The 25,596-nt window shown below is 36.6% G+C and overlaps 4 protein-coding genes across 7 annotated transcripts; 2 read left to right on the top strand and 2 right to left on the bottom strand.

Annotated features, from left to right (window-relative positions):
- Positions 1–127: 127 nt before the first annotated feature.
- On the bottom strand, positions 128–3,779 carry LOC110752428 (V-type proton ATPase subunit d2). The gene is made up of 10 exons (XM_088250797.1): positions 3,369–3,779; positions 2,560–2,680; positions 2,170–2,277; positions 1,943–2,045; positions 1,625–1,705; positions 1,460–1,545; positions 1,299–1,358; positions 1,153–1,201; positions 660–794; positions 128–549 (listed from the first exon to the last, which is right to left on the bottom strand). Exons 1-10 carry the CDS (start codon positions 3,547–3,549, stop codon positions 418–420), a joined length of 1,056 nt encoding a protein of 351 aa, XP_088106923.1. The 5' UTR covers positions 3,550–3,779; the 3' UTR covers positions 128–417.
- Positions 3,780–8,906: 5,127 nt separating this feature from the next.
- On the top strand, positions 8,907–12,149 carry LOC110752427 (plant cysteine oxidase 2). Its single transcript, XM_021953078.2, has 5 exons — positions 8,907–9,536; positions 10,241–10,359; positions 10,453–10,615; positions 11,333–11,551; positions 11,659–12,149. The coding sequence occupies exons 1-5, from the start codon at positions 9,314–9,316 to the stop codon at positions 11,781–11,783; spliced, it is 849 nt and encodes a 282-aa protein (XP_021808770.1). The 5' UTR covers positions 8,907–9,313; the 3' UTR covers positions 11,784–12,149.
- Positions 12,150–18,036: 5,887 nt separating this feature from the next.
- On the top strand, positions 18,037–20,853 carry LOC110752464 (putative WRKY transcription factor 72). Its single transcript, XM_021953129.2, has 4 exons — positions 18,037–18,224; positions 18,702–19,253; positions 19,401–19,514; positions 19,656–20,853. The coding sequence occupies exons 1-4, from the start codon at positions 18,135–18,137 to the stop codon at positions 20,418–20,420; spliced, it is 1,521 nt and encodes a 506-aa protein (XP_021808821.1). The 5' UTR covers positions 18,037–18,134; the 3' UTR covers positions 20,421–20,853.
- Positions 20,854–20,921: 68 nt separating this feature from the next.
- LOC110752463 (Small GTP-binding protein) lies at positions 20,922–25,212 on the bottom strand. Of its 4 annotated transcripts, none has more exons than XM_021953126.2 (12): positions 24,804–25,212; positions 23,634–24,384; positions 23,309–23,465; positions 23,142–23,196; positions 22,780–22,847; positions 22,600–22,704; positions 22,430–22,501; positions 22,148–22,261; positions 21,855–21,995; positions 21,716–21,775; positions 21,419–21,628; positions 20,922–21,317 (listed from the first exon to the last, which is right to left on the bottom strand). In XM_021953126.2, the coding sequence occupies exons 1-11, from the start codon at positions 25,152–25,154 to the stop codon at positions 21,463–21,465; spliced, it is 2,040 nt and encodes a 679-aa protein (XP_021808818.1). In that variant the 5' UTR covers positions 25,155–25,212; the 3' UTR covers positions 20,922–21,317; positions 21,419–21,462. The 4 variants fall into 4 exon arrangements, with proteins under 4 accessions (XP_021808818.1, XP_021808819.1, XP_021808820.1 ...); XM_021953127.2 differs by having other exon boundaries at positions 20,922–21,290; XM_021953128.2 differs by having other exon boundaries at positions 20,922–21,231.
- Positions 25,213–25,596: the final 384 nt, after the last annotated feature.

Here is a 25,596-nt window from a genome sequence, read left to right as displayed (position 1 = left end):
TTAATTGTACTTTTGTTTTTCCACTTGGAAGAAAGCATCTACGTACAACGATTATAGCTTCAGTCTGTTTAGTCCACAGCCTTCAGGAAGTTAGAATGGTTTCCAAATGCAAGATGCTAAATAGTAATGAGTTTGAATAAGTGCTGCTATATTATATCTCAAATTACAATACATAAATTCAGTTTATCCTCACAACTGAAACATGTTCGATCTCGGAATTTAAGACATTTTCCCTCTAAAAAGAACAATTGGAATATATGCAAAAGTGCTTATTAGGAACACCAGATATTGCAAACAACGCAACTGCACCCCCATCTCTACAATTTGTTCCAGGATAAGACGGGGAGGGGATTTACAGAAGATTATGCAAAACAACAAATAATTATCTCTAATGATCTGTCTCGAGTCCCAATCCAACTAAAATATGAAGACCACACTGTCATGAACTCTGGACTTCTGGTTCTGAGCCACACATTCAGATATCCACATCAGATTTCTGATCTCCTGCTCTCTCAACCTCATGTACGCGAAGAAAACACCGTAATGGAACTGCAGGTCAAAGGAAAGGCAAAATTGTCAAGTGACTGAATGGTGAACTGAGGATAAGTGTGACCTAGAAAATGAAACAGACAAGGATTCACGGTAACTGCAGTACCAACCTGTTGCTCAAATGCTAAGCAAAGCCTTTTCACCTCCTCTTCATAAAATGCCTTGTCAAGCATCTGGCTCTCACCATAGGATAGTTTTGAAAAGATAGCCTGATATGGAGGATATTTTTCCATGACACCACGGACCTACAACAACAAACAAGTAGATGGCTCAGAGAAAACCACTACTACAACTTGAGAATGTTAAGAATATGAGTACCGAGATTGCATAATCAACTGATGTTGGTATTTGACAGAATCAAGACCAGATATGATGAGAAGGAAGTTAAGTATAGGAAGAAATATATTCAGACTCGTGATATCATGCAGAGAACACAAACAATGTCATAAATTTTAAATTTCATTCTTTTTCTTCAAACATAATGATGCAGAAGGAAACACAGTATTGTTGCCCCAAATAGCAGAAGGTCTTTAAGAAAAGACAGAGCAAGAGCTGGTGCACCATTTAGGCAAGAAATAAAACCAATTGAAACACACAGCATACCTGATCAACGTCCTCACAGACAGCGAGTTCCTCATGGCCATAGGGATAACTGTAAGAAACAAGCAAATAGTTATCAGAGATAGCATTCCAGAATAGAACCTAAAATATAGAAACCACCAACAAATCAGGATGACCAAAGAGCTTACAGCAAACCAAAGCTAGAATACAACTTCCTGCGATCATCTCGAGTAAGCTCAGTTCCAATACTGCAAGCATGTGCAAAATAGCATGAGGCCATGAAAAGAATGCTAAAACCACATAAGCTACGATCTCAAGAAAACTTGTCAGCACCTCAATATTAGCATACCTATTTATGGTAATATTGACCGCCCTTCTGTCAGCCTCAAAAGCAAGTAAGTCAGACATGATCTCTGCTGTGGCACCACCTAGTTTCTGTCCAAAAGATCAAAACCAAACTAATGAGAAGATACAAAAATTGAATGAAACTCTTGATTTAGAAATCAAAATTTACCTGACAAAACCTGTAGAAATCTTCAAGGTATGCCTTGTAAAGAGTATTCCTCATTATTTCAATATTCATATCATCCAGGTCCTGTAAAAAAGAATGAGCAATAAAAAATCAGAACACACTAAAAATCAGAAACCTTCTACATCTATCAAATTCAACATTAGCCCCAATCCCCCACCCTAATGAGGCTCCATTATTCTTTGGATGATGACATAAAAAATCTCATCCGTCGATGCAATAACACATGATATTAAGGAGACCTACCAAAACAGAAACATTAAAAAAAAGGGAAAATAAAGGTATGGGATCACTAATTTGTACCTCAGATGTAATACATTCAGAAAAGTAAGGAGCAAGTGGTGTGTCAACAAGCACCAGTCTGTAAAGCTCCCGCATATTCTGTGCAACTGCCAGGGTGGCAATGCTGAGGAGACAAAAATGAAATTGAGTTGAGAGTTTTATAGAATGTCAAAAAGCCATAGAAAAACACATAGACAGAAGGACAAATAAAAGAAAATGAAACACAGAACTCTATGAGAATGCAATACCTGTCAAACATGCCCAAAGGGTGGCATTTTTCCAAAAGTTCCTGAACATCTCTCTCATGCAAGGTTCCAGTAACAATCAGGACAACATTGTCTATCATGTGGCCATATCTAGATGGAGCATAAGAAACATTAAATTCCCAATCACAACTCAATGTTAGTTATGAATTATTTATAAAGTTCACAAAAGGTGGTAATTTCGCACTTCATAGAGATCCTCCAGCCTTGAATAGGCCAGAAAGTGGCCCAGTGTTATATGCTCGGTCAGTACTACCCCGGCCAAGGCCCAAATCAAGTTTATGGTTCCAAGTTCCAATTTTCTCATATTATAATAAAATTCAAAATAAACTACATTAAAAAGAAATAATAAAAATCAGACAGCAAGCTACATACGTAATATACTCCAAAAACGTTGACAAGGGCTCTGTGGCTTGGCATAGCATGTGCTTATACTCATCAACCAATTTAAGGGTGCACTTTTCCACAATTGTAGTTGTATGCAATGGGGAAGGTTCTGCGAGAAAGTTATCAAATAAGCAGAGCATGAATATTGACTTCAAACAGAGAGAGAGTTGTCAAATGTAGTTGTATGCATAAGGAGGAAAAAGATTGATCTTTTTGTCTTCCATTAAGTTGAGCCTACTTTTGTTCCTTCAGTTACACAGAGTCCCAATGATGCACGTATTTTTGGAACACCTTAATTGTGATACTCTTCTTCAAAAACACAATTGAAGTTATACAGAGTGCAGATCAAATTCACTCTTTAATCACTTAGACAAAAAGTTTTATTTCAATCCATTAACAAAACGTATCAAACTCTTTTTACTTAAAATTTGATGCAAACAATTTAAACTAAGCAGCCAAACCCAAATCCCCCATTGTATTCCGCATATCCAAATGTGCCCTACTATATTAATCCACCTGCAAAGTTCGCGCTTTTAAAACCATACCATTCATGAAACACTAAGGTTGGATCATAGTGCTGCTCTTACTAATTCTAATTCAACTGAACCAGCACCGAATACAAGCCCTAATGTAACTAACATCTCAGATCGATACGCTGCACTATTAGTCCAGAAAAAACGCCTAAATCTAAGCATACGATCCAAAATTCAGTTTCCAATTCTGTTCAATTTCCTCAGGAAACAAACAGAGGGCTCACAAAATCGAAGAAACTAGAGAAAGTGAGACGTTGAACGCACCGTTTTGGAGGTAGGGCCCGTACTCGGTGGCAGAGAGGTGCATCTTAATATCGTCGAGGGTCTCGCACTGGCACAAATTGTTGTAATCGGCGGCAGTGAGAAGGCCCGCACGGTGTCCTCGTACTATGGCCTCCAAGTACCCGCCGTGAATGTTGAACGTCATCGCCTCGAAGCCGTACATTTTGTCAAATTCAAATTTACGCGATCTGCCCCTGCCCGATCTGAAAATTGAAGATGTTGCAGGAGAGAAAGGGGATGATCAAAAACGAGAGGCCCCCTTCTGCAGAAAAAAAAAAGACAATGAAAACCCTAACGAAGCAGACGGAGCTTAATCGCAGGTTTAAAGAAGGTAAAATCAGGGGAGAGACGATGACTGGTGATGAGAGCTCGAATGTGATGGCAATTCAGATTCAGAGAAAACAAATCTGGTGCGTTATTAGACGGTGTGCAATTACACGAATACCCTTTTCATTTTGTATAATGCCCAAAACCCTTTCGCGTGGTGGCGGGTCGCCCGTGGCGGGTGATATATTGGGCTGGGCCTTTTTGTCTTCGTAACTTCGACTCTATCGGGTCTCAAGGCCGATGGGCGTTTTTTTTTCCGTAAGTTCCACTCTGTCAGGCCTCAAGGACATTGGTGGGCCCATCGGAACGCCCAATTATTTGGACCCATGTACAAACAAATAAGAGATCAGTCAGTTGACCAAGAGGTTACAAGAGATTTGCCCACCAACCAAAAAAAAAAGAAGAGGTTACAATAGAGTTCTTTGCAACTATTTTTCCGAATAAGAAATATTAAAATTAGAATGAAAAGTGTTCATTGTCTAATAGATAGGACATATCTTTTCTTTTTTACACCCCCACGTCGCTACACAGGAGGGACATGGTGACGTAAAAAAGGGGATCCTATTAACTTGTTCCAGCCTAAGATAATAAGCTCATGAGCTTAGTCTTACTTCACTGTTAAGAAACGAAAGAACACTTCTATTGGTATAGAATGTGATTCTTGTTTCTTTTTTCTCTATATATATATGAAATATGAATCATATATTTTTCATAAATTTAATCAAGTTCAACATGCGGGGATCATAGGCTTTAAACTTAAATGTCATTATTGGTCTTTAATATTACCCTTTTTATCACTCCTCGTAATTTTTACTATGTTAAATTTCTCTTAATTCAATGACATGTTTCAAATTATATCGATTTCCTTCCAATTCCGTTTCAAACACGTTATGGACACCTACTTACTCCATCACATAATTAAATGAAATATTTGAACGTGTTCTCGAATTGCAAAAGATACTTAACTATGAAGTGAAATTACCAAAATTGAAATCACATGAACCAAAATAAAAAATGAGATAAACTATAAGGACCAAAAATATATATATATATATATATATATATATATTTTTTCCACAATTTTAATAACAAGCATGGTGTGATTATAATATCAAAACGTATCGTCGGACTAATCGAAATCGAATCTCTAGGTTATGGGAAACCAAATATTTTAAAGAAGCTCAAGCTATGTCCGTCATCTTAAAACAACTACAAAAATCCGATATCATTTTGAAAAGGCCAAGCCGAGTGCGTAGTGGGTGGGCGTGATATATAAACCTTTCTTTTTTCATCTTTTTCCCCCATAATTTTTATTTTATTTTTCTTGTGTGTTCCTTCCTGTCGTTGTTTGCCACGTAAAACTAAACCAACTTATATCCCACATGCCCTAGGAGGTTTTCCATGTGGAAGCGCAAGCGCTAAGCAAGATTTCATTGGCCACGTGACCAATGCGCGCCATTATTTAGTCTCTTTGGGAGGGGTGGGTGGCCGGCCATAAAAGGATATATCTCAGAATATTGGGAACCAAAATCTATAGAGAAACCTCAAAGATGGAAGACGCATCCATCATCACCCAATACCTATTATATTCTGCGCTCATTGCTTACTTACACCATAACGTCGACAACGATGATGATAGCCGCCCAGCTACGTACACGATACTTATACATTTGTTTTAACGGTCGGTCTCGATTCTTCCAAGGTCCAACAAACCAAAGCAAGCAAGCAATGGTACCATGCTCAGCCAAGGATTTATGTACAGGTTTCAAATGCATACACGACTCTTTTCTTTTCTTTTTCTCTAAATTTTGTTGATCAAATTAATGATGTTTTAATTTAATTTTAACAAGTAACGCTAACGTGTGATACCATTTGATGAATAAACGTGAGACACGACTGGTTGGGGCTTGACACAATCCACTTTGTCTATAAATTATAATTATGTTTTTCAACACAAATGCTCAACGTTTTTCAACATCATTATTGATCATGTTGACTTGACTACCCCATGATCTTCGTTCCAACATAAGCGAGTGAGTGAGAGTTTATAGATGTTAATCAAAGACACCAAACTGAAAAGGCACGTGTAGCACGTAAAACTCTAAAGTCGGGTCCTCAATCGATCACTTGAGTGTGAATCGATCTCAGTTTAGCTTTTGCTTTCACAACCAAATCCTGAAATAGTCAATAACCCCATTAATTAGGGTTAGAATTTTTTCACTAGTTAAAGATGTATGATTTATATAAATATCATCGTTAATTTAAGGAAAGATATTCCATTCCTTTTGTCAAATTTAAGGAAAATGGTAGCTTACTTTGAAATTGAAACTTGAAAACCATCATATATAACGTCCATATTAATTGATCCAAATCCAAGCATCTAGAAAGAAAAGAAAAGAAAAAACAGTAACATACATACAACGCATATGCATTAGCTGGGTTGTCTCCCTTTGTATTTGGGATCATCATTTCCCCTTGTCTGTTGTTTCTCCTTTCTATTTTGACCTCTTTAAGTCTGCGTGCTCTAGGTGCTTTGTCTTATAACTTTCTTTTCCGCATCCAAAAAATAAATAAATTACGTACATACAACGCAAATGCATTAGCTAGGTTGGGTCATAGGCTAACCTCCCTTTGTATTTGGGATCATCATTTCCTTTTATCTATTGTTTCTCCTTTCTATTTTGACCTCTTTAAGTCTGCGTGCTCTAGACGCTTTGTCTTGTAACTCTCTTTTCCACATTCAAAAAATAAATAAATTACATACATACAACGCAGAACAATACAAACACAAGGTAAGTTTCGTTTGTCCAAATCAAGAATTTCTTCTTGTATGTATTTATGTGTGCGCGCCAATTATTGTATGGAGTTATAAAAGCTAGAACTACCTTTGATTCCTTTAATAAAACCACGCACGTGTGCACTCTCTCGTTCGTTTGGCATCTTATGTAGATAGCTAATAATATTATATAAATATTTAAATACATTATCAAAAACTTTTCCATACTATTTGTTTTTTCTTGGGGTCGAGAAAACGTTTTCCATGCTTAATTCTGATGAGCTGGGAATTAACAGAAGCTTTTTCAGAAACACAACTCAGAGAGTCAGAGAGTCAGAGAGGCAGAGAGGCAGAGCCATAATTCCAAAAGACTAACATGTTAGCTCCTTGACCTTACAAGTTCACGAGGTTAGAACTTGAGGATTGATCTGTCATCTGGTTTTTTTTTTCTTTTTTTGCCACTCTCATATTTCTTCCTGCGGGGTCGTAAGAAAGGTGTGGCTTTGAAAACGTACAAAAAACACTGCAGATTTGCAGAGCTGATTTTATTTTCTTGCATTCAATTCCATTCAAACCCACCAACTCTTTGCGTTTTTACAAATTTAGTACCTTGTTTGTTGTCCAAAAATGAAAATAAAGTTCATAATTATTACTAAATAAATAAATAAAGTAAAGATCGTTGGGTTATTCTCTATCCCCTTCGGGGTAAAGAAAGAGAATGAGGCTTTGTGTATTATTATTATTATTTTTTCTAAAGTCAAGGGTTTTGTGTAGTTTAAGTTTCCTTTTCAATCTTGTTATAATTAATAAATAATAATGCCAAGGGAATTTTTTTTATACTATTTTACATCATATTCAATATCAATTACCAATGCATACAAGATATTTGTTGTTTTTTTCTTCTTGATAAACTACATAATTCTATACTTTTACTGTGACGGGTGAAATATAATACCCTTCCGAAATAAGAAAAGGAGACAACTAAGCAAGAAATAATTTTGTGGGTGTGTTTTATATATATATATATATATAATTTTGGACAGTAAGAAAGAATGCTTGAGTTGCCTTACGAATTTAATAAACGTGAATAGTAAATTATTTATAAATTTCAAGTATATACAAATTTTGTATACATAGGAAAAAATGAAATATAGTATATTTGATCCGATTCGATTCCGACACATTAAAAATAAACAAATTTATGTCCTATTTGTTAATTTAACAAATATCTTATACGATAACCCGATCCGATTTGTTTAATATGTATTGCCACAAAAAGAACAATTGAAAATTTTAATTTTACAAATGGCGTCTTTAATGTTTATCTAAATAAATGAAAATTAGCAAGGAACTTGTAGTTTAAGTGGTTAATTAATAGCATTGACCCTTACACCTCAAGTAATAGGTTTAAATCCCCCTTCCCAATATTGCTTGTATAAAAATTGAAAATAGACTATTTAATTTGAAATGTAGTTCCTTGGTAACAAACCTTTTAATTAACTAAAAGGGTTTAAATGTTTTAAACCTATAAGAGATTTAAATTTTATATATTGTATTAAATTGCATCAAATTATTAGCAGATGATATCAACTGTAATTCATATTTCATTTGTTAAGTGAGGGCTTGTTTGAAAGTTGATTAATCACTTAAAATCACAAAAAAGTGATCATACGAAGAAGCACATAAAGTTGGTTCTCCCCAATAGTGATTATGGTTTATCTAGAATCACTCTAAACGAACCTTGATGAATGATCGGATTTAGATCATAAACACATTATCAAACTATCATATTCATGAAAAGACAAGGGTTGATAAGTACTAGCATATATTATATAATAGTTTATAATTGGGGAATCATCCTAAAAGAAATCAAAATGAACATAAGTTGTATTCATGCCATTTTTATAAATTTGTGCAAGCATTTGACATATATAAAAATTGTATGAAAAATTCAGATGAGTAAGCACGTATGACACAGTGTGTTAGACTACAAAAAGTTAATAAATACATTACTGTGTCGTTGACTTCACGTAATTATTATTAGAATTTAATGCGACAGTCTGCTGTTGGACGTATATATAAAGTCTACTTCCCTAAAAAAAGTGTGTAAAAATACAGCGACGGATTTGGATTCTCCATATCATAAGGTGGTTTTGCATCTAAACTTGAGAGATTTGGGTTGCAAACCAGGGATCCCCTCAATATTTTGATATTAGATAGTAGAAAAGAAAAAAATGAAAAGGAAAAAATGAAAAATGAAAACAAAGAAAAGAAAAAGAAAAACCCTAATACATAAGAATATAAATCTCCGTATATAGAGTGAACTGTGAAAACTAAAAAAAGGAGGGGCAAACATAGGAAGGCCAAAGAGAAGGAGGGAGTGGATAAAAATCCGCTGTTGGAACAGCCCACTGGAAAGCCAAACATGGCCCCTGGTTTTCACTCCCTCATACCAAAACCAACTGTCTTTCTCTTTCAGCTAACCCTAGGACCATTTGTTCCCTTTTATACCCATTCCATCCTCACCCACCTTCTCCTTCTTCAACAGAGCTGCCAAATTTCACATCTCTGTCCTCCTTTTACCACTCATCCAGTACACACTATCCGTTCTCAAAACCGTACCTTTTGTTATCACTCTCCATTCTCTCTCCTCCTCTGTTTTCTCTGCTCTGTTTTTCTCGTTTTCAGACTGTTTCTTAGTTCTTTCCTCAATTGGGTATGCACCCAGATCGAAATTTTGCATTTTCTTGAGTTTTTGAAAATACCCAGATCGAAAAATTTATATCTTTCGGGGTTTTGATTGAAGCTGGAATTTTGAGTGTGAATGGGGATAGAGACAACAACGCCCAATCGCAAAGGTAACAAGGAGATTTACGGATTGCCGGTGGAGACGAATTCGCATAACAAAACCAAGAAGTGCCGGCGACGTCATCGGAAGATGTCGCCGGTTCAGAGGCTATACCAGACGTGCAAGGATGTCTTTTCCTTTTGTGGTGCCGGGATTGTTCCCTCCCCTGAAGATATCCAAAGGCTACGCTCTGTTTTGGGTATGCTTATGTCTGCTTTTGCATCATTGGCTGATTTGAAATTTAGTCTGATCAATGTGTTATTCATGTGGGATGTGTCTCAGAATTTTGATAATTGCATTGACTTGAGGCTCAATGTTGGTTTTATGTGATAATTCACCGTTTGAGAATCGCTGAATTTTTTTGTTTAACCGTTGTTGTTCTGTTGCTTTTAGATTGCATTAAGCTGTATTTGCTCTGTCAAAGATACCAAATTTTCGTGTCTAATAGTGTCATTTGTGATAGGCGTGGGTTGTCACTATTTCTCATGTTCGTACTAATCTTGTGTGTGGAATTTGAATTATCTTGAAGGCTGTCTGTCTGTTATCTGCCAGTGGTTTTGTTTTTTTTTTAATCATATTATCTGTCGTTGCATATTGGTACATGCATTTCAGTTTTGCGGCTGCATACATGCACATTGGTGTATGTATATATTCATCCTCGGGGTTGGGGCCTAACTTTGCTGTATAAAAAAATGTTTTGTGGCAGTACCAGTACATGTTTCATATCTTTACAGCTGGACTCTTTTTATTTTTATTTTTTATACTTATACTCGAGTGTTGTTTGCATTTAACCTGATCAATTTAGGTTTTTGAAAGGATCGCGATCCCAATTTTTTTATTTTCTTTGAAAAGAATGTACTATCTACCCAATGTGGCTTATGGGCGTGGCTTGTTTTGATGCAGATACCATGAAACCTGCCGATGTCGGCCTCACTCCTGAATTGCCGTACTTCCGGATGACAGTAGCTAGACGAACCCCAGCAATAACATACCTGCACCTGCACGAGTGTGAAAAATTTTCAGTAAGTAAGCTTCTTTGAGGTACTTAATGCAATGTATGATGCAAATTCAGTCCACCATCGATTATGTTCTTATATTGCATTACCTATATGCAGATGGGGATATTTTGCTTGCCACCTTCAGGTGTCCTTCCCCTTCATAATCACCCTGGAATGACGGTTTTCAGTAAACTTCTCTTTGGGACCATGCATATCAAGTCATATGATTGGGTGGCTGATGCACCAGAGGACAAATCCACAAGTGCGAATCCTTCACCAGGTAATTTCTTTCTTTAAACGTTGTACTATTCTACCTTGTAGATAGAAATTACAGACTGAATTATAGATATGCTTACCAGCAGTCATTAAAGCATTATGCTTAGATTATGCGTTTCTGTTTGGTGTTGATTGGTATTTTCTGCAAAATGAGCCTTAAACAAAGACTAAAGACATAATGCGGTGCGACCTTTCTTGCGCAGTGTAAATCAAAGCAGCAGGTACATTTTATGGACCAGATTAGCATCTTCCTTGAGAAAGTCTTATGGGATGATTATTATTTTTGAACTGTCAGAAATTTTAAATTTCCTTGATAATAACTTCTCAAAATGAGAAATAAAAGTGGCTAAATCTATATAAAACTTTGACATTAACGCAATGCTGATTTGCCTTCACGAAAAAGTCAACCTACCTATCTTTGACCTATTATCTGTTAGGTAGAGTGTAATTGCTTATGGGATCTCTATATTAGACTATTAGCTCATGCTTATGACTTTTGAATGCTTCAAATTTTCCTGTAAAACCAAGTGATAAGGACCATCAGTTTTAATAGCGACTTTAAGAATGCTGTGCTAGGAATCATATTCGGTCACTTGGGAAGATATTTCAAGTCAGTTTTCATTTGAGTGTTATCTTTACAGTACTGTTATTCTTCTTTAGAAAGCTTCCCCTCTGTATTGCCACAATAAGTTAACAGTTTGAAGTGCTTTCATTTATGCAGCTACCCCTCCTGGTGTTCGTTTGGCCAAAGTTAAGGTTGATGCCGATTTTACTGCTCCTTGCGACACTTCCATCCTATATCCAGCTGATGGAGGGAACATGCACTGCTTCACAGCAGTGACAGCATGCGCGGTGCTTGATGTGCTCGGTCCCCCATATTCTGATCCCGATGGTCGACACTGCCAATACTACCTTGATTTCCCATTTTCTCATTTCTCAGGTACCAACTTCACTTAGATTTTTCTTTCTAACTGGGAATGAGAGCCGATCGATCCTTTTGTAAGTTTGAGAATCTTGATTGTGGGGTTTTCTGTTTTGGAATTTCAGTTGATGGAGTATCAGTGGCTGAAGAAGAGAAGGAAGGTTATGCTTGGCTTCAAGAGATAGAGAAACCGGAGGACTTAGCCGTAGATGGAGCCATGTACAGAGGCCCCAAAATAGTGGAGAATTGATCTGATTTCACCATTCCATTTTCACTTGTCTATTGTCTACATCGCCATGCCATCTCCATCTCCATCGCCATTCCATTTCATCCATCCGCGTCACCATTCCGTTGCTTCCGTCGATGTTGTCAGTGGCTGCTTAATTGAGGGCAGCAGCAGTACTTTTGTCCTGTTTTCTTTTTTGCTCTGTATGTCGTTTTTCTCTTTTGTCTTCTTGTTCGTGGGACATGAGGCACTTGGTGGGTTTTTTTTTTCAACAGTTGATGTACATAACTAAAAAAGAAAAAGCAACAACGAATAGAAATGTTCTAAGTGCACTGGAAATGAGGATGAAAGTGCGCACTGATGAGACAACTAATTGTCGTTTTGGTTGCACCCTCTGTTTCATACTTGGCTTGGCTTTAACCCTCCTCCGCTGCATCTATCTAGTTTCTGATGATATCATTTCTCATTCTTTAATTGTTTTTAAAATAAAATATAATAGAAAAGAGAGAGTTTGGTCTTGGTGGGATACCCCATGTTTTATTTTAGGAAAATGCTAGGGAGATTAATTTGGGATACCAACTTGTGTACCAACTCTCTAATAGAGAGTGAGACCCATTGTATTGGTGGGCTCCACCTCTATTAGAGAGTTGGTACACAAGTTGGTATCCCAAGTTAGTCTCCCTAGCATTGGTATTCCAAGTTAATCTCCCTAGCATGACCCTCTCTTTATTTTATGGTGAGAGGAAAATGAGTGCGTGTTTTGTCAGTCATGCGGCCTAGTTATCGTTAGCTTATTATAGAGAGTGAGAGAGAGCAGAGGGAGGTGTACAGTGTAGTTTGCTATACACAACATGACGTAGGTCTGGATCGTTAAACCTCAAAAGAAGTAGTAGTTGTTGTTGTTTTGTGGAGGCAATGCATGCATCATGCATATGTCGAAAGAAGAGATGGTGATCTCATGATGCCTGTGTGGTTGCTTTGTCGTATTTTGATCTTTGGAGATTGAGTCTGGGATAATATATATAGACATACATACATACATATAGGTATAGCACATGGGTGTGTGGGGGAGGAATGTCTGTCTGCAACTTTTTGAGACAAGACAAGTTGAAGGAAAGAAGCACGCGGGTGCCTTGCCTTTGCCTTAGTTGGAGAAAGAAACAAGAAGAAGTTTCCATTGAATTGTTTTCACATAGGAAGGAAGCTGTCACGTATTGATATATATATATATATATATCCTATCCTTTGCATAATGCATAATAGAAATATAACATAAGGACGGACTCCGACCCTCGTACGTACGTATATCTTTATGTGTATGCAACCTTGTTTGAACAGAATAACCGACAGAACATAATTAAAAAGTAGAGTAAACTCCTTCATATAACCTAACAATAATGCTAAGCCATCGCAGTCAAAACCCTAGCTACATTTTATATATACGTAACATGCATGATGCATGCCCTCACCTCTCCCTCTTTGTCATGGCTTTTCCTTTCTTATTTCCTTTTCTGCTTCCATTATATATATAATATATATGTATGCATGTAGACTAGTTTGTTTTGTTTTTGAACGACAATACTTTGTTCTGGTCATGGATTCTGTGGTCGGTCTGCCCAAGATTAGGCATGCATGGCCTTCTACACTACATAGCTAGCGTCTGCAGCAATGACACCTGAGACTCAGAGGATTGGACGGACGATGTGCTCAGCTATTTGGGACCAAGTCCAAGGAGGGGAAGGAAGAAGCTTAGGAAGATTGCTTAACTGACTGATAAAACTAGAGTTTACGAGAAAGACACTTTGAAAACTCCTCGTGTGTGTGTCCATGGCCCAACCAAAGGGAGGGATCACATATTGTCAACCCCATTATTATGCCTTTGAGTCCACAAGAAGATTTGCCACCTGTGACATTTCTCTTCTTTTATGAGGTGCAAAATCTTATCGTAGGCCCAGAAAAATATTGACGGGCTGAGACCAGAACTACTACAGTCCAGAAATAAAAATCTACCTACTTATATCATTATTTTAATAAATTCCTTGTTTAATAAAATAGAGTGCTGCTAAACGAATATTAAAATTAACTGAGTACACCTTATTATCAAACTATTTATTGAATTACTAATTTATCCTATTATAAAATGACCAAAAAGAATTTATTAAATTGTGAAACAAGGAATTGATCAAAACGCCATGAAATTGATTGATAAAAAGAGTTTGGTATAAAAAAAAAATTTATAAAAAAATGACAAACACACACACACTAACAACAAGAAGTTACGGGCTCTCTCTCTTTTTTTTGAGGGGTGGATCTTTTATATGCCAATAGTTTGTCAAAGTGGATGGTTCTGTGAAATGCATTTTCTATTGGGAATTGGATTTATGCTTCAATACAATTCAACGTATTTACATGCGGTTCCAAGGCATTAGGTGAAGCTAGTTTGGGCTAAATATGAGTGTTACTTTTGCATTTTAATAATGGGTTTTTGCTTAAGTGTAGACTGTGTGGTTAAAGGGGTATGAGATGTGTTTGAGTGCTTTCGGTGGGAGATGTATTTTTTAGAGTGTGTTAGGGTGTATTATAGGTATTTTTGGTAGTTAAATAGGGTTTTCTTAGTTAATTTTACATTTTGATTTAAATATTTGAGTGTACTTAGATCATAGGGTGTATTCCGTTAATTTTAGGGTTTGTTTAGCAGCATTCATAAAATATCATTAGCACTAAAAAACACCATGAAATTGATTGATCAAAATTCAATGGCTATAGCCAATGAAGGGTTCAGTTGGTAAGGTCTTTGCACTGTGTGTAGTCCCATCAGTGTTTGAGTCTCGCTGTCAGTAGTCCTCGTTGGTTTGCGATATGTAATTTCCTACATAAATCCATATTGGTGGCAGCTGGCAATTGGGTGCCATGTGTAAGTCATTCCGACTCGAGATTGTGGGTCTACTTTGACGCTGGTGGTGAGAGTAGCCAATCTACCCCTAAACCTTTTATAAAAAATAAATAAATATAAAAAATAAAAAATAAATGGCTATAGCTAGTGAGTTCAGAGCATTGACCTAGTTGAATATAATAAGCACCACTTGGCCTTTAAGTCTCTTCCTACAGCGACTCGTTAGACTAAAAAATCTCATGTATTGTTGACAATGACAACGCAATGCAAACTGATTCATGTGGTGTGGACCGCAATCTCTCTCTCTCTCTCTCTCTCTCTCTCTCTTCAGTTTATAATATTATTCTGTAACCATCACCGAAATATAAGAGAGTCAATTCTTGTATGCATAATGCAAGTACCAGTAAACTTTCATGTTTACCTACGTGCAAGACTAAGATATGATGATTAATTAACTTTAATTAAGAGACCCTGTTGACGCTTCCATTTCTACTACTACTTCTTTCATGGCCGAGGGGCTGGCTTGCCGTTAAAAATGTATTATTACCATTGACCGGACCCATTAAAAGTTTTTAACTAGCTAGTAGGAGCTAGCCACAACGAACAAACTCATGATGATAAACTTGTTCAAAGACTTATTAATCCACGACATACCTAAACACTTTGAAAAGCCGCCTCCAGTCCATTCATTATATTGTTGATCATCATCTCCCTCTCATCAAAACTACTCATTAATTAATTTTTTATGGGGTTAATGGCTCCTTAATTACGTTATACCAAAGTTCACGACATCATGCCTTTAAATAATTATATAGTATCTCTAATAACTTTATTACCTTCACAAAATTTGCATTAAAATATATGGGTTCAGTCATCACCAGGTACTAAATATATAACTCTTAATTAATTTTAGGAGGTGCAAGAGTCACAAATAAGGACATACGGCCCTTTATTTTGTAGGGGGATTTGTTTACTTTTTGGATGAGGAAGATAATGATAATGAATTAAAATTAAGCACCCCTTGAAAAGATATGTAAAAATCGATTTTGTATATGTATGTGTTAAATTTCAGAGAGACGGGTAAGCAACACACTACTAGCAACACCGATATCGTCCCAAACTTAATCACTTACAAAGTCCAATATGTGTGGAGTTTTATCATAAAAGACCTCGGTGATATTAGAAGTGGTATCATTCATTATATATTGTATTTCATTTAGTCAAATTTTGGATCATGCACTTTGATTTGTTCTCATCTCAGAATCCTCTCATGCAATTTGAGCTATAGCAATTTTTCGCCTTCGCATAAATTATGAATTATATCTGCAGGATTCAATATTCACGATCTGCTAGTGGGAACAAGATTTGTTTTTTTTTTTTTTTCCCTTTCTAAAAACTATGATCTTAGGTAACCAAGATGGTTACTGTACATTAATTAAAATACAAAGCCTCAAAGTCGTGTGTGTCCAAGACTATTTGTTTTCAGATATGTTTAACTATTTCCTTATTTAAGAATCATAATTATATATCATGCTGACCATGATCCTTTTAATTTATAATACAACAGTTGAACAGTCATATCTTAAAGTTTCAAAAGATCAATATTTTTTTTTCGGGGTTACAGTTTCCAAAAAATCACATGCATATATAATAACATGTCTATCTTTAATGGATGAGATTTGTATGCGTAGATCCAAACCAATTATTACCAGTCCTGGTACTCAGATTCCGAGATAAGTAATTAAAAATTTTTGAATGAAAAGGAGTAAGCGTTGCTGACGTTGCGTGGCGGATTGGTATTGTAGGTTTAAGTAAGCATGCTTTTGATTGTTGAATCAGGGATTTTAATCACTTTGTGTGTTGTGCGTGATTCCCTCTAGATCAATTCAACTTGTTGTTGCGTTTGGTCATTTAGAGAAGATTATCCATATTTGACACTATAGAAGCTTTTATTTATGTTTCTCTTATCAATAAAATACTATCGTCCTCTATTTAAAAAAAAAAAAAAAAATTTGGCGAAATAGAGTTAAAAAGCTATAAACTAATTTTTTTCGTTTTGAATCAATGATATAAACTAAGTGCCCGTTTGTCATTGCTTATTTGGGGTGATAAGTGATTTTTTAAAAATTTTGGAAAGCCCAGCCCGTTTGGTAAACTATGAGAAAATCACTTATTGTTAAAAATTGCGGTGAGAGAAAGCTATAAGGGAAAGCAGCTAATAAGGTGCTTTCATTTTTTGATTATGCAGGAATCAGTTTTGAAGAGGTGCTGGGTTTAATGATTATGCTACAATTTTTTTTCTAATTATGCGGGAATCAGTACCAACAACACTTTTAACAAAAAGTTTACCAAACGCCAAACTGCTTTCTCTCACAGTTGATTTCTCTCACAGCAAATCTGACAGCGATTATTTTCACAGCACAGCAAGAGTTTACCATAAAATTTATGCAAAATGAATACATTTAACAAAGACTAGATAATCATATATATATATATATATATATATATATAATATAATATTTTTCTGATCAAAATGAATATATCTACAAATGGATGTGCTACGAAGTTGAAAAATCTGATGGAAGATCATGCACGGTATGCTATTTGTATGGACCAACTATAACAACTGCATCTTACATAGAGCCTTTTCATACAGAACAAATTCTATAATGTATATCAAAATTTTCTTCCATATGCAATCAAACTGGTCAATGCAATTATGCAATGGAAAGCCGAGTGAAGTCTCTTCCCGTGTATGACAAGCATATTGACTGCCGACAATGAATTGGTTACATTGTCGCATTGGGAAAATTTTGGGATGCGACGGTCACATTGTCACGTGGTGTTATTAATTCACGTATTATAATATTAGTGGATTATATATATGATAAATTTAGATTATAGTATTAAAAAATAAATACACATGTTATAACATGAATGAATTGATAACACCACGAGTTGGTGTGAACTAAAAATTTCCCGTCTTAGTGAGGCTGTCTCTCCACCATTAATACTAGAAGGTCATACCTATACATACTTAAAACGTATACCTCGACTCTTATAGCCATGTGATGTCTCCCTTGTACGAAGCTTCAAAGATGTAGTGTACTGCTACATATAATACACACGGTTCCCGCAAATTCAGCTCTCTGGAAGCTCATTAATATGTTCATCAACTGTGGAAATGTTGAAACTAATAAACTCTTGCTAATTTATTTATTAGTTTAATCTAGAAAGGTAATAAAAAAATGAAAAAAACTGGGTTGCAGAGTTGACAATTTGTGTGTGGCTGCGTAATGGACAATAGATGATTACCGGATTCAAATTTGTTTTTTATCACAAGTCATATGGCTTATAACCCCATCTGTCATCTGCTATACACATCAACCATTATTTATAATTAAGTTGTTTTGCAAGAAGTTAATGGAGATGTTCAAGTAATTAGAGCGCAAACTCATCTGCTAATTATAAAGCAATTGAGAATGCCAAACTCTAATAGTAGAACAGCCCCAGAGAAGAAAGTTGATGAATCTGTTGGCTATCAAGAGATTTACAGTCAGGAGTTAAGAGAGGTATATGTCTTAAAATAAGTTATTACTTTCATAATCGATCCCTTTTTTTTTGCAAATTAATGATGTTTTTCTATTTAATTTCCATGTTCTCTCATGAGAGATATGGTTGCTGTTCAATATACTACTGAATATGAATATCTCTCACTGAGTTTCTATGAAAGAGATCGATGTATATGTCTTGAAAATTCTACTAGTTTTCTGAATAGAATCGCAGTTTTTTATTATATAATTTTGAGTACTTTTCTTAATTATATATTTTATGGAGTTTCTGTTCATGTATAGTTTCACATTCAATATACTGTCCATTACCAGATATAAGCAGTGATCACTTGTTGCTAGCTACTGTTAATAATTTTAATTAATTTTTAATTTCCTTTACAGGTTTTTAATATCTTCAAATTTGTAATACATATCTGTTAATCTTGACTCTGAGTCCTTGTTAAGCATTTCGTTTTGTTTTATGTGACGGATATATAGGAGAGTGAACTTGAAAATGCCAAAGCTGAAATGGGTGAGGTGAGAGAAGAAAATGCCAGACTAAAATTGACCTTACAGCATATGGAGAAGGATTACCAGTCTCTCCAATGTCGTTTTTTTGACATCCTTAGACAAGAGGCTTCCAAGAAAGCTACAAATGTTGATGTTGGTGTTCATCGAATCGAAGAACCCAATCAGCTCTTGTCTCTTTGCCTTGGAAGAAGTCCAAGGGAGCCCAAAAATGAAGAAACTAATACCACCAACTTCACCAAACTTGTACAAGTTGATCATGAAGACTTGAATGCCAACCTTACTCTTGGATTAGGTAACTCTAAATTAATGGAGTTGCCTATGGAGCTTGTGCGTAGCCAAAAACCCGAGGAGACTAGTTTGGAAGAGCCCAAGGATCATTCAGAAGCTGGAGCTGGAGAATCTTTGCCTCCATCAAGTAAAACACCAAAGACAACGAGAAATGAAGATGATGATGTTCCACAGCAGGCCAATGCAAAAAGAGCTAGGGTTTCCGTCAGAGTTAGATGCGATACCCCAACGGTATGATTTCTTCTTGTTATAAATCCATTTTCTCACAATGCTTTTGCTTTTGTTTTTGTTTCATTATGTACATGTGTGTTGGGTTTTTGGTTTCTTAAAGATATTAACTTAACTTAGGATAAATATATACTTGATTTCCTCATACAGATGAACGATGGATGCCAATGGAGAAAATATGGACAGAAGATTGCAAAAGGAAATCCATGCCCACGAGCATACTACCGCTGCACAGTTGCACCAGCATGTCCTGTGAGAAAGCAGGTAGGTCCCAAATGTATATATATAATCATATATCTTCATAATATTATGAAAATATATTATTGAAAAGATAAATAGATCCTTATGTTTTTGAAATTGAAAGATTGATTCATATATGTTTACTCCTTTTGTACGTGATTTCAGGTGCAAAGATGTTATGAGGATATGTCCATCTTAATCACCACCTACGAAGGAACCCACAACCACCCGCTTCCATTCACAGCCTCTTCCATGGCTTCCACCACCGCTGCGGCAGCTTCCATGCTATTGTCTGGCTCCTCCACATCTCAGCCGGGTTTCGGTTCCACAGCCACTCTACTCAATGGATCAGATTTTGGTGTCTTTGATAGTTCAAGAACAAACCAGCTCTACTTGCCCAAATCTTCCAACCCTTTGCTCCCCACAATCACTCTAGACCTCACTGCCTCTCCATCCTCTTCACCAATCCATTTGAATAGGTTGTCTTCTAGCTTCGCTTCAGCTTGCACATTCCCTTCAAGCCTCAGCTTTTGTTCCTCAGAGTCCAACATTTCGCCCAACAGTAGGGGCAATGGATACCTTAAATATGGCTCACTGCCGTTTGACAAAGGGTCCTTCAATCTAGATCAACCTTATGCAGAAAAGAATCACCAATCTTCTTCTCAGGTGTCTTTAACAGAATCTTTAACCAAGGCAATCACGTCAGACCCTAATTTCAAATCAGTAATTGCCGTAGCACTTTCATCCATGGTTGGAGGTGGTGCTGCTACTCATCGGAACCAAGGCGAAGGCGAAAGATTAGGACATCACTTGAAGTGGTGTGAAGCTGCTCATCAGTTTACTTCTCATAATCCATTGATACAGAACGGTAAAGGATGCAGCACACCGAGCATTTTCAACAGATTGTCATCTTCAGACTCTCAAAAGTGAAACGTGATCCACTGTCATTTCCCTGATTACATCTACTTTTGCTATCTGGGATGCAAGCTTATAAATTATGATATCAACCACTGGAAATTTTCTTTTGCAGCAGGGCAGTCGCTCGTGTTGTGTTGCCAAACTATCAATCTTCGACCATTGATCAAGTAAACTTTTGTTTAATTCTGTGGTTCGGATTGATAGTTTAGCAAAACAATATGCCAGACAAAAGAACATTATCCTCGGTTATTGTAATGAAAATTTAGACGTTTATTTACAGGCGCTCAGCGCTCTGAAATGATAAAGACTAGTTGGCGATAAATATTACAGCACATTTCCAGCTGATACTGGATATATAAATAAGAGATTTGACTGTAGCAAAACACAAATTTACATAAAATATTCCTGCAGATGTGGTATTGCAGAGCACACAAACGGCTCACTATCTATGGAATAAAAGGCATCTTATGTACGCATCATAGGATAAGAGTTGAACTTACAAAATTCAAAAAATTCCATCCCAAGAGGGTTCTTTTCCATATAAGCTTTCAATTCCCATCAAATAACCACAAAGACATTGTTATTTGATCAGAATCTATAACATTAAGGTATCACAATTCAATTCTGCATGATATATGAGGAGAAAATAATTATCATCAACGATCGCACATGTGATCTTTTCTCTACATTTAACTTTTGATAAATCTTGAGACAGCCTCCTTGAAAGCCAATGCAAATCTGTCCTTTTTTTTTTTCTTTTTCTGTCCCAACAGCTTCCTCTTACCCAGTTATTTCCTCACCGTGGAGGGTTAGCCAAAATAATCTTTCATCCGAAATCCCAAAAACAAGGAGAGGATTAGCCACTGAGCTGTTGAAGAGTGGCTAACAGAAGCCACATATACTATAAGTCTACAGAGAGTTATTGGGTGTCATGTATGTGAAACGCCAAAATAAATAAATTTGACAACATACTAATGGCAAAGGAACATAAAAGGAGAAACAGTAAGTACCAATTAGGCGGTTACAAACATACGCTACTGTTCTGGACTTTTTTCTATGAACTCTTCAGTAGTTCATGAAATGCCTCCTGAGGTATATCAACAGAACCGACACGCTTCATTCGCTTCTTTCCTTCTTTTTGCTTCTCTAAAAGCTTCTTCTTTCGAGTGATATCACCACCATAACACTTAGCAAGAACATTTTTTCTCATAGCAGAAATCCTAACACAAACATATAGAAACTTAGCTGCACGGTAAATGTTTCAAGAGCTATAACATGACAAACAAAAAAATTTAACTAGTACTTACGTCTCCCTTGCAATAATCTTTGAGCCAATTGCAGCTTGTATCGTTATCTCAAACATTTGCCTGCTCAGAATCTACATTTTGAGCTGCTAAAAAATAACAAAAAAAATCCGAAATTACCATTTTGTATAGATAAACAGACCTGTCTATGTGTTTCTTCAGCTTCTCCACCAGTGCACGACCAACACGCTGCGCCTTCAAGTTATGAACAATTGTTGCCATTGCATCAACTGGTTGTCCATTCAAAAGGATATCAAGTTTGACCATATCAGATTGTTGATATCTGTCATTATACATTCATCGAAGAATTTGCAAATAACCATCAGTACATAAAAAAAAGCAGTCGCCTCTTGTTTATTATTCCTAATGAGTCATACATTAAAGGAAGGCAGGCGAGAATGAGCCTTAAAAGACACGATAAGCGCTGAAACTTACTCTGCATCCTCGTAATCAAATGATGCGTATCCTGATGTAAGACTCTTCAATTCATTGTAAAAGTCAACAACAATTTCCCTCAAAGGCAATTGATATTTCATAAAGGCTCGTTGACTGCATGTATCAGACTACAAAGAATCAGCATCTCAATTACAGATGAGTTCATATTTAGCAAAGACACCATCATATGAAAAACAGTAATCCACTTTCATGAAATATGAGTATAGGTGAACCCTCCAAAAAAATAGGGCCAATATGGCTCGGTGATCATTGAAGAATTACCTGTCAATGAATGAATACTCCAACTGCTGCCCTCTCCGCTCAGAACAGAGGGTGATGACAGCCCCTACATACCTTCAATTGGAGAACAAATTACTTCTGGAGTCTGGATGAATAAATGCCTCTCAATGTTGAGAGGGGGAAAAACATGCTAAGGGTGTGTGAGAGCTTACTCACTAGGAATAATGATGGTAGCTAGAACTGTAGGTTCCCAACAAGCTGTTACTCGTTGCTTGGGGTTCGAGGGCAATGTGGCAGGATTTTGAACTTCTACTTTGCTGGAAGAGAACCAGCATTATATTTGGTACACCACATGAGAAGAAAATCTTACAATGATATCATTAAATACATACCTTCCATCAGAATACTCAAAAATATAAGGAACAGTTGGAATGGTAGAAATAACATGAGCTCCATGCTCCTATAATCCATAAAAGAGACATGAATTCTTATTTTGTCAATCACCACAAGAAAATTGTGAAACACGCAAATCATGAAGTTCTTAATAACATTTCTTTCCTTAACAAAATTATTCAACTGAAAAATAGTGTATATCTTTCATTCTGATGTATTAAGAAAAGTCTCTTATAGATTTCTATTATGAATGAAGGTAAAAAAAAAAAACTCTTATATTGTGCCATTCTCGCAAAGAAGTGATACCTCCATTAAGCAAATTTCTTTAACATATCCATATATAAAGCTACGATCTGGTTACCTGTTCAAGCCGCTGGTGAAAAACATCCATGTGGAGTAATCCTAAGAAACCACACCTGTAGTTGAACACAGTAAGCATAACATGACTACTTCATATGAAGCTTATTGAATGCAAAATCCTTTATTTGTGCAGTTAAAAAGAAAAGATATTAGTCGTGAATACCATACCTAAAACCCATACCTAATGCTGTGCTACTCTCCTTGACAACAGATACACTGGCATCATTGCAGGTCAGTCTCTCAATTGCATGGTTGAGTTCTTCAAAATCACATCCATCAGCGGGGTAAAGACCAGAGAATACCATATGTTTTGCAGGCTTGAACCCTACAGGTTGAACACTATCAGTGACAATAAAAGTGAAGGAGGTTTTGGTATTCCTTCTTGAACTTCTATTTCTTCTGTTAAAGGAGATTCAAGAAACAAAACTACCTAAATGGTGCAGAAGCCCGAAAAAAAAAAAAAAGAGTAAAAGAAAAAAAGTGATGCACATACCTGGAAGGGGCTCAACGATGGTTCGATTATGATAAAGTGTGTCCCCAATGCGTGCCTCTTTGGTCGAACGCATGCCAGTAACAACATACCCAACTTGTCCAGTATGGAGAACTCCTGTAGGAGTAAGCTCAGGATGCATGACTCCTACATCCAAAATTTCATAAGCTTGGCCAGTTGCTGCAGATAAAACTTTATCCCCCTTGCGCAACATGCCATCAACAACTGCAACATGGCATATAACTCCTTTATATTCATCGTAGTATGAATCCAATAAAAGCATGCGCAAAGGTGAATTGCTCTTTCCAGGAGGAGGTGGAATGCGCTCTATGACTGCAGGAAGGACTTGCTCAAGACCCTGGCCTGTTTTGGCAGATGTTAAAAGAGCATCACTGGCGTCGAGATCAAACATTGATTTGAGCTGAGCTTTAACACGATCAGGATCAGCAGTTGGCTGGTCAATTTTGTTAATGACAGGTATTATGGTCAGGTTAGATTCAAAGGCAAGATAAAAGTTTGCAACAGTTTGCGCTTGAACACCCTGGGCAGCATCAACAACTAAAAGGGCACCCTGGCAGGCGGCTAGGGATCTTGATACTTCATAGCTAAAATCCACATGACCAGGCGTGTCAATCAGATTTAATAAAAAACTTGGTTCTTCATGGTCACCATTGTTGTCTGCACCATGAAAATTGTGCTTGTAAAACATGGTAGCTGTCTGCGCTTTTACAGTAATTCCCCTTTCTCTCTCCACCTAAGAAAACCCAAATCAAATGTCTGGCATATAAAGTAGAAACAATAACAAACAATTTCCGCAATGAACATCTACAAGCTGAAGCTGTAAAAGGATATCCATTGTCAACCTTTGGTTGAATAAGAGTAAGAGACATGCTGACACGGGTTCATTCCTAAACTATGAGAAAAGAATGGCAAGACCTTCAAATGCAACCAAAAAGATAATAAATAAAAACTTAAACTTTAAGCATAAAAATTGCAAGTAAACCAGACTATCGTGCCGACAGAGACAAGAAGAACAAATCCCATATACCAGACGATTGAAACAGACTTATATCCTCAATGCAGAAACTCAAAGCAAGAAAACATTCCAAAAAACAACCATTTCCCTCTCTCTCTCTTCAAATTACACAAAACAATCATAAGAGATTTATATACCTGCAATTTGTCCAGGTACTGAGGCTGACCATGACCTCTCTTAATAGTCCCAGTGAGCTCCAAAAGCCTATCAGCGAGAGTAGATTTTCCGTGATCGACATGGGCGATTATCGAGAAGTTCCTAATCCTCTCAGTGGGATACTGGCTCAAATCTATGTCACTGTCTTTGCTGTTTTTCCGAGGATGGGAACAAAACGCTTGGCTCAATCCAAAATGGCCATAACTGAATTCACTGTAAAGTGGGTTCCGTCTGGAAAGACTAGTAATTGGGCTGAATTTAGAGTTGGTTTGCAACAAAGGCAAGTACTTGGATGACTTCAGGGTCTTCGAAGCTCTTCTAAGAAAACCCATTTGAGGGTTTAACGAACTATGGAGCAGAGACGAGTATGCACTGCGGCGAAGCTAAAATTCAGAATTTTCGGTAACAGAAGCTGTTGCTCGTGAAACGTCGTCGTTTCTATTGAGCAGGCTGGGCCTATTTATTAATATAAATTTTTTGTTTTGGTGAATGGGCTGGTGTAGCTGGATCCAGATTCATTTGTGCCCCATTTCCATTTAACCCAACAAAACAGCATTGCCATGACTGTGTGACACTTTTGGTTTCTTATTGTTGCACCATGGTTGCAAACGGGGTCTAGCGTAGTGAAAAATGACTTTGACTTGCAGACCAATAATTTCAAGTTCAAACCTCATGATGACACCTTGACAATGTGTGTGTGAGAAAACCCCCTTCCCCCAATATCCCTTGTATCAAACAAAACAAAAAAAAGTTGCTCCATGAAGTCTTTCAGTA

The sequence above is a fragment of the Prunus avium genome, chromosome 3, assembly GCF_965620075.1.
Source record: "Prunus avium chromosome 3, drPruAviu1.hap1.1, whole genome shotgun sequence".
Lineage (NCBI taxonomy): Eukaryota > Viridiplantae > Streptophyta > Magnoliopsida > Rosales > Rosaceae > Prunus > Prunus avium.
The sequence above is the reverse complement of the archived record's forward strand: the minus strand, read 5'-3'. Positions and strand labels throughout refer to the sequence as shown.